Source organism: Nerophis ophidion, linkage group LG04 (assembly GCF_033978795.1).
Source record: "Nerophis ophidion isolate RoL-2023_Sa linkage group LG04, RoL_Noph_v1.0, whole genome shotgun sequence".
Taxonomy (NCBI): Eukaryota; Metazoa; Chordata; class Actinopteri; order Syngnathiformes; family Syngnathidae; genus Nerophis; species Nerophis ophidion.
In genome coordinates this window covers 86077597-86086351 of record NC_084614.1, presented here as the reverse complement: position 1 = coordinate 86086351, position 8755 = coordinate 86077597, and the positions used below count along the sequence as shown (strand labels likewise).

Here is an 8755-nt window from a genome sequence, read left to right as displayed (position 1 = left end):
TGCCCAAGGACACAACGGCAGTGACTAGGATGGCAGAAGCGGGAATCGAACCTGCAACCCTCAAGTTACTGGCACGGCCGCTCTACCAACCGAGCTAAACCGCCCCTAAACTAAACTAAACTAAACCTGGAAAAACAATTGTTTGCTTTTGGGCAGGTGGGGGAACAAATTGTTAGTTGTCTGCTTGGGGAGAAAAAAAAAAGTTTGCTCAGGTCCAGTTTATACAGTCAAAATAAACGTTGAGAATAGGCGTGAGATACATTTCTCGTTTTCCTGCAACCCTCTTGTGAAAAGGGCCAAAATGATATCGATATAAATAAGCAGTATTATCTCAAGGTACAAACCTGAATCTTTATGGACGTCGATGGTTTTCTTTGCAGTGAAATAGTTCGATTTCCACTTCAAATCTTCGCTCTTCGTCTTGCTTGCTGGATTGGAAAGGAAGTACTTCAGCACGCATGCGCACAAGCTTGGCTTTTAGTTCACGCTGCCATCAAGCGGCGCTTTCGTTGAAAACTGTCGCAAATGGCCGATGCGCGCGGAATGGTTGGCAAGTTGAATTGTAAACGTTGAAAGGACGTTAAATAGACGATGTCCCCCAATGATGAAAACAAACCAGATTTGCAACATATGGTGTGGTGGGGTCAGTTGGTTGTGATTTGGTCGGGATATGGTTGAGTGACGTCGCGACGTAATTTCAACGTCACCTCGACGTTGAACTAAGGACGGGTGCCCACTGGGTGGTTGTTTGAATCCAAATTTTGACAAAGTCTAATTTTGGCAGTAGGCTTGTAATATTTGAATGAATTAAACCAAGACCTGACCTAGCTCTAAGTTCATCAGGAGTACTGATGTTGTATAAAGCTGGGCCTGGATTTGGTTGCACATTGCCTGATAGCAGAAGTAAGAGCAATATAAAGATTTTCCGTTTCATATGGCAAGGTGACCTCATGACAACATTATTTGGCTTCACAATATCAAAATGAGTAATATCAGAAGGAGAAAACCATCTGTTTAGCACAGAAATACACCATAACTGAAGCTGGTTAGAATTATTTAGCACTGACCCACATGTGGATATCAATAACCTTTGTGTAAATGCTGTAGTTTCAAAGGACCAGGTGATTGTTATTGCGTTTGGTAGAGTTAAAGGTTGGTGGAGCACCTGGTCAGGTACCCCACTACAATTGCAGAAAACAAGTCCAGGAAAAAGCATTAATATTAAATAGAGAGCTTTTGTCAAAGTCATTGTTAAATTGTTTTACTACCTACCCAGGTCCAATAATCAAAGTTCAGATGTCCAAGCTACAAGAGTTGGAAGACCAAGCTAAGGCTAGCAGAGGCCCAGCTTTAGTCAGTCTGAGGCTAAGATGGATCCAGGCCGTGGAAGACGGAAGGCCAAGATGAAGCCAGTCGACTCAGACTGTAGGTAGTGGAAGGCCAAGCTGAGACTAGTATAGATCCAGACTGTGGCAGATGGAAGGCCAAAATTTCAGCTAGCAAAACATCCCCCGGCTTCTGCAGGTCAGAGGCCTCCAGATTTCCAAATCCAACAAAAGCAGTCAGAAATACCACTTTTTGGAAGTAAGCCTTCATTCATCAATTGTTACGCTTAAAACTAGTGCAATTTACTTAAATCGGCTAAAAAAAAGAGACTAAAACACATAGAAATTCAGACCACTTTGACAAGCAGACAAACAAAAGACAGTCCTGTCGGCCATCTTGGATTGGACATTCAACATTAACCCAATTTGGAAATCGGTCTGTAGTTATTTATATTTGTGGATTCACCTACTTTTGACGGAGGAAGAAGAAAGGCGGGTTTGCTGATTTTTGGAACGCTTTTGCTTGAAAGACTCAGGTTAAAAAGGCATGAAAAAGAAAAAGGCAATTAGAAATATTATACATTATGTCCCATATAAGCTCATACACGACACATTCTACAGATAGTGTATAAAAAAAACCTAAATAGTGGAATAAAAGAGGTGAAAACATGTGAAATGGAACAAAGAAAAGTTGCATTGTTGAGTGTAATAAAGCTGCCATGCAGGTTGTTGTCTCTTTAAAGCTGTCATTGCTCAAAAATAATAATGAATCAAACTCAATGTTGTTACAAATTATTTAAACTAGTCATGGCTCCAATTACGTCACATACAAAATTTGACTTAAGAGTATTTTTATAGGATATTTTATGTTTATCCTACAAAAAAAAAGGTTTTTGACTAAAGGGGCAAAAAAAAAAAAAAAAAATGAAGAAGCTGTCACGTACTTGCATGGCTGCTCTAGTTGTGACCCCAAGATGCAGGAGACAGGAGGACGACGTGCGGCTGAGAGTCTTTTAATTCCCACAGGGAGCACAAGGAGGTGCAGCAGGGAAGTGCACAGAAGCATAAGCAGCATACAGAAAAACCAAAGTAACGTTTCACAAAACAATCCTTGAGCCCTGACTGGAGGGCGAGGCAGGCATAAATAGAAGCCAGTTGATTAAAGTAAAAGTACCAATGATTGTCACACACACACTAGGTGTGGTGAGATTTTCCTCTGCATTTGACCCATCACCCTCACCCCATGACCAGGTGTGGCCAGGCTGCCAATCAGTGACAGGTGAGGAGGGAAAAGGGCTCAGGGAGACAAACAGGAAGTGGGACCAAAATAAGAGCGCCTACTAGGAGATAAACACAAACGCAAACAGACCACGTGACACCTGACGTGACAGGTCGTCACAGAAACGAGGGATGGATCTGAAGTTTATCGAGGGACTTAAGTGTTGAAAGTAAAAATAAATGTTTGACTTATTTTTATGAGTGGGGCCCGTTTGGATCCTAATAATTTCAGTTTTACAAGTTTTAATTGTCATTGCTCAAAAAAAATAATGAATTAAAATCGATGATGTTATGAATTATTGACATATTTAAGATTGCAATTACGTTGAGTGAAAATTATTTTGTGCTTTTGCCATAACAAAACAAGGTTTTGACAAAAATGGCGTAAATTATGAAAAAAAAGACTGATAAGGACAGATAAACCTGAAATTGATCAAGAGATTTAAGTGTTGAATGAAAAAGTAAAAACATAAACAAAAATGACCTACTTCTACCATTTTTATGACTGAGACTCTTCCTGGTCCCCAAGAAAGCAGTGCGAGGCGAGTGGAGAAAAAACGGATTTATTGACAGAGATGTGACACAATGTGATATTGATCATAAGCAGCGGCCATTGAAAGAAAAGAAGAAATCCTCGTCATGACGTCAAGGCCATGAAACGTGCGATTTTACAGCCACCAACGTTTGATCTTGAAAGTCTTTTAACGGCCAAAGAAGAATACATGGAATAGCGTGAGGAGCAGTCGGACGAAGAACAAAGCACATCTCCATCTCATCTCCGAGTGTGATGACGTCCCTCAGCGATGGAGACATCTCCCTGTGTTCCAGTGCACAAAGCATCCTGGAGGAAGAAGACCACTCAGCACATTCCCGACAGAAGCAGGTGAATCCAAGTTGAACATCATCTTCACACAAGAACATTTGGAGGTGCAGACAGTCCATGTGAGCTTACTCAGCCTTCAGCCGCCTGCACGTTCTCGTCGAGCTCCACGCCGCCGTGGCGAGCTGCGGGACAAACGCAAACGGTGAAGGAAGAACATCCAGAAGGTGCCTCGTCACTCACATCAGATCTTTGAGGTGTGACTTGGAAACATGACGAGTCAGCACACTTGATGTCTCATTTGGCTGATCCTCATCATGAGGACTCCTGTCAAAAGTGAGATATGCCAGACTTTGTATTGCGTGTGCTCACAGGAGGGACTTTTATTGTGAAGGAGTCAGCTCCAGTTGGGCTTTTCCGGCTAAACTTGTAACAAAGGTCCACATCAGACCTCCATGTGAGTGACGCTTCACCACGGCTTTGTTTCTTGCGGCTCAAAGAAAAGATGTTTTACTTACCAGCTGGATCGTACTGGGCTGAAATGAAAGAGAAACAAGGTGAAGTGGACTTTTCCCCTCACGTCACGCCGTGTTTCTACGTGAGAGTGTGCGCTCTGTCTCTGTGGATCTTTGAGTGTTTGGCTGGAAGGCAACTAAAAGATGGCCGCACCTTTGCAGCCCGGATGAAAGCATCAACTCACGGCCTGGACCGAGTGCACCGAGAAGAAGAAGACAGAGGACATTGGCGTCCCTCACCTTGTCTGTTTCTGTGACGCCTGACCATGATGATGATGATGATGATGATGGCCGCCACAGCGAGGACCGCCGCCGTGGCAGCGAGGGCGACGCTCAAGTTGTCTGTGGAGAGCAAAAAAGCACAAGTGGAGTGACAAAGCATGAAGAGGAAACCTTCATGACTACTTTGCATGCAGACGTCAAGCGTTGTCATGGTGACATGGATCAATAATGGTGACAGGTGGACTTGTGATGGGAAACATCTCCAACTAAATGTGTCTTTCTCACCTTCATGGCTTGCGTTGCTCAGGATGCTTCTTCTCTCCAGCTTGGTGACCAAGTCCTCCTTGACGCCTGACAGCTGAAACACACATTCGTACTTGCCCTCCACGTCGGCCGTCACCTCCACTTTCAGCGCCACCGACATCTGGAAGGTTCCGTCGTGGTTGGGGAGTATCTCTCCGTGCTCCACGTCCTCGAAGATCTGCTCGCCGTCTTTCCTCCAAAACAGGTCGGCACCGTCGGGGTAGAAACCTGTCGCCATGCAGCTGACCGGAGAGGACGGCGTCTTCTGGAGCAGGAACACCTCTGGAAGCTCTGCACAGGAAGTGATGTCACGTGTGAACACAGGACAACGTGGGGAGAAGGTGTGGATGGAGGTAAAGATGGAGAGAAGGTGTGGATGGAGGTAAAGATGGACAGAAATTGTAGATTAAAGTAAAGATGGAGATAAGGTAATAACGGAGGTAAATATGGAGAGAATGTGTGGACGGAGGTTAAAATGGAGAGAAGGTGTGGATGGAGGCAAAGATGGAGTGAAGGTGTGGATGGAGGTAAAGATGGAGAGAAGGTGTGGATGGAGACAAAGATGGAGTGAAGGTGTGGATGGAGGTAAAGATGGACAGAAAGTGTAGATTAAAGTAAATATGGAAGAAAAGGTAATAATGGAGGTAAAGATGGAGTGAGAGAGTGGATGGAGGTAAAGATGGAAAGAAAGTCTAGATTGAGGTAAAGCTGGAGAGAAGGTGAGAACGGAGGTAAAGCTGGAGAGAATGGGGGTACAAATAGAGAGAAGGTGTGAACGGAGGTAAAGATGGAGAGAAGGTGTGAACAGAGGTAAAGATGGAGGGAGAGAGTGGATGGAGGTAAAGATGGAGAAAAGGGGAGAATGGAAGTAAAGATGGAGAGAAGGTGAGAATGGAAGTAAAGATGGAGAGAATGAGGTAAAGATGGAGAGAAGGTAATAACGGAGGTATATATGGAGAGAACTTGTGGACGGAGGTTAAAATGGAGTGAGAGAGTGGATGGAGGTAAAGATGGACAGAAAATGAGAACGGAGGTAAAGATGGAGAGAAGGCGAGAACAGAGGTAAAGATGGAGAGAAGGCGAGAACAGAGGTAAAGATGGAGAGAACGTGTGGATGGAGGTAAAGATGGAGAGAAAGGGAGAATGCAGGTAAAGATGAAGAGGTGAGAATGGAGGTAAAGTTGGATAGAAGGAGAGGATGGAGGGAAGGAGAGAATAAGGTAAACATGGAGAGAAGGAGAGAATGATACAAAGATGGAGAGAAGGAGAGAATGGAAGTAAAGATGGAGAGAAGGAAAGAATGATGTAAAGATGGAGAGAACGTGTGGATGGAGGTAAATATGGAGAGAATGGTGGTACAAATAGAGAGAAGGTATAGATGGAGAGAAGGGGAGAAAAGAGGTAAAGATGGAGAAAAGGTGAGAACAGAGGTAGAGATGGAGAGAAGGTTAGAGTGGAGGTAAAGATGGAGAGAACATGTGGATGGAGGTAAAGATGGAGAAAAGGTGAGGTTGGAAGTAAAGATGGAAAGAAGAAGAGAATGCGATAAAGATGGAGAGAAGGTTAGAGTGGAGATAAAGATGGAGAGAAGGTGTAGATGGAGGAAAAGATGGAGAAAAGGTGTGGATGGAGGTAAAGGTGGAGAGAAGGGAAGAATGGAGGTAAAGGTGGAGAGAAAAGGAGAATGGAGGTAAAGATGGAGAGAAAGGGAGAACGGAGGTAAAGATGAAGAGAAGGTGAGAATGGAGGTAAAGTTGGATAGGTGAGGATGGAGGGAAAGATGGACGGATGGAGAGAATAAGGTAAAGATGGCGAGAAGGAGAGAATGGAGGTAAAGATCAAGAGAAGGATATAAAGATGGAGAGAATGGAGGTAAAGATGGAGAGGTGAGAACGCAGTTTAAGATGGAGAGAACGTGTGGATGGAGGTAAAGATGGAGAGAAGGTTAGAGTGGAGGTAAAGATGGAAAGAAGAGAATGAGATAAAGATGGAGAGAAGGTTAGAGTGGAGGTAAAGATGGAGAGGTGTAGATGAAAGTAAAGATGGAGAAAAGGTGAGGATGGAGGTAAAGATGGAGAGAAGGTGAGAACAAAGGTAAAGATGGGGAGAAGGTTAGAATGGAGGTAAAGATGGAGAGAAGGTGAGAGAAAGAGAGAAGAGTATAAAGAGACAGGGTGTAATGTCAGTAATGTTCCTATAGGGGGAGTGCTAACAAGTTAAAAGGTGAAAGTACATGTTGTGTTTCTACCTGTTCTCATTAGGACCTCCTTCCCATTGTTCACATACTTCTTCAAGTAAGAAGGACATTCCTCAGTGTAGTAAAACTTATTGTATTCTAGTAGATGTTTGTCCTGGTCCCTCTTGAGTTTGTCGGGGAAAGCTTGTTGTTTTGCTGCAGTAAATGTCCATGTCTTCATGTCCAACGATATGTAATCTTCTCCATCATAACCTTGCTGTTGCCAACCTTTAACTTCATCAGTCTCATCATTCCATTCACATCCATACATCCACTGGAGAATGTGAACACCTGAGACACACACACACACACACACACACACACACACACACACACACACACACACACACACACACACACACAGTATTAGTGTAGGTTATTATGGGATGGACAGAGACAAGTATCAGTGCAGTAATGTGTGTTTACTACAGTATAAAAAAGAGTACATCAAATACATTTAAGTAGTAGAAAGTTCAACATAAACAAACCTCCAGTTTGGTTGAAACGCTTCTTAAGAACTTCAAGGCCGTGTTTGTCAGTCAACTCATTAACAACATTGATCTCTGTTTGTCTCTGCCAGTATTTTGGATCCTCTGCTGTGATTTTGTTCATCCAGTCCTGTTTGGCTTCTGCTTTCCTGCTGTTGCTGTCATAGTGATCAATCTGAACTCCATCAACATAACCAACACTCACATACTCTGGGAAGTTTGGAACTTGAGAGGACGCAGTGTAGAAATACTGCAGCGTGTGAATCACTGAAAGAAGAAAACAACAACAGGATGACTTTTTATTATTTTGTTTCATGTTCAACAATCTTGCACTGTGAATATTTTAGCTCCTTCCGTCTTCAGTCGGGTCTTAAAGTGAACATCAAACACTGCTAGATATCACAGTCAAGACTCACATGTTCTATGACAAATACAACACATTAATAATATTACTAACATCTGTTGACGGTTTGAACATTTTGAAAATAAACATATATTTTCTACAATGGAGGCTGAAAAAAAAGTACAACAGAGTTGAACACAACCTGTTCTGCCCATTTGATGTCGACTCTTACTGACATCTTGTGGCGGGGTGATGTTACTACACTTGATTAGTTTCTGACACTTCCGTGTTTGAAGATTTGTGTTCGTTCTTACAAGCCTTGGAAAAAATAAGTCTTTGAACAAGAAACACTAAAGTCAAAATAAATAAAGAGCCTAAACGGATTTGTCTGCTTCTGTAACCTTATTGGAACATTTTGAATTTTACTTAGAAAAAGGGAAAACAATAAAATGTGTTAAAAAAAAGAACCAGGATTAAGTAACAAAGGGCTTAAATAATACAACAATGATTTAATTAATAAGTAACAGAAATTCTCAGAAGTCAAATAAGTGAAGGCACAAAGAGGATTTATGAGTAAAATATTAATAAACTTATAAAAAGGACTTACCAGACGTCACACTGTGCATTTGCACGACCAGAAGAAAGAATAAAAACAAGTTCATGATGTCAGCGCGAAACAAAAAGATGTTTGCCACTTTTAATCCCGCAGAGAAAGACAAAAGTGACGAACACTCGCTTGACTCGCAAACAGGAAAAATGAACCAGGAACTGTCGAGGCTCTTTTTATAATACTCCACCTGAGCCAATGAGGAGTCAGCATTCTGTGACGTCACAGTGAGGAGAGAAAACGAAACGCTATTCTGCACAGAAAAGTGGCAGCAGTCAACTGACAAGAAGTCTTCTACTGGACTCACTAGAGAGCGCCCCTTGTGGCCACGTCAGGTAAATGCTTGTGTGGCTTTTCTGGGAAATCACGTGACTTGACAACAAAAAGGTGTGTCAAGTTGGCCGCCAAACTTGGAAAGAAAAGAAAGAAAGAGGAATGAAGGTGAGATTGAGAGTTAAAAGTAATGACAGGGCTGGAACATCCGATCAGTGATCGTATTGTAGTCCTCTCAAGAAAGCATCAATACAAATAATGATTGATAGACATAAAGTCGCTACACCGCAGGACATCCTCACTTCTTTTTATTTCACGTCTTAACTTTCACCTCCGTTATGTCTC

General features: G+C 42.6%; 1 protein-coding gene across 1 annotated transcript; it reads right to left on the bottom strand.

Annotated features, from left to right (window-relative positions):
- Positions 1 to 3150: 3150 nt before the first annotated feature.
- Positions 3151 to 8524, bottom strand: LOC133552128 (class I histocompatibility antigen, F10 alpha chain-like). Its single transcript, XM_061899492.1, has 6 exons — positions 8138 to 8524; positions 7188 to 7454; positions 6712 to 6990; positions 4446 to 4754; positions 4179 to 4280; positions 3151 to 3608 (listed from the first exon to the last, which is right to left on the bottom strand). Exons 1-6 carry the CDS (start codon positions 8190 to 8192, stop codon positions 3556 to 3558), a joined length of 1065 nt encoding a protein of 354 aa, XP_061755476.1. The 5' UTR covers positions 8193 to 8524; the 3' UTR covers positions 3151 to 3555.
- Between the last annotated feature and the right edge of the window lie 231 nt (positions 8525 to 8755).

Excerpts from the sequence above, each read along its gene's own strand:
- LOC133552128 (XM_061899492.1), bottom strand. The coding sequence starts at position 8,192 with ATGAACTTGTTTTTATTCTTTCTTCTGGTCGTGCAAATGCACAGTGTG. Across the intron at positions 6,991-7,187 it reads GCGTTTCAACCAAACTGGAG|GTGTTCACATTCTCCAGTGG; the intron begins GTTTGTTTATGT and ends TGTGTGTCTCAG. Across the intron at positions 4,281-4,445 it reads GAGCAACGCAAGCCATGAAG|ACAACTTGAGCGTCGCCCTC; the intron begins GTGAGAAAGACA and ends TGCTCTCCACAG.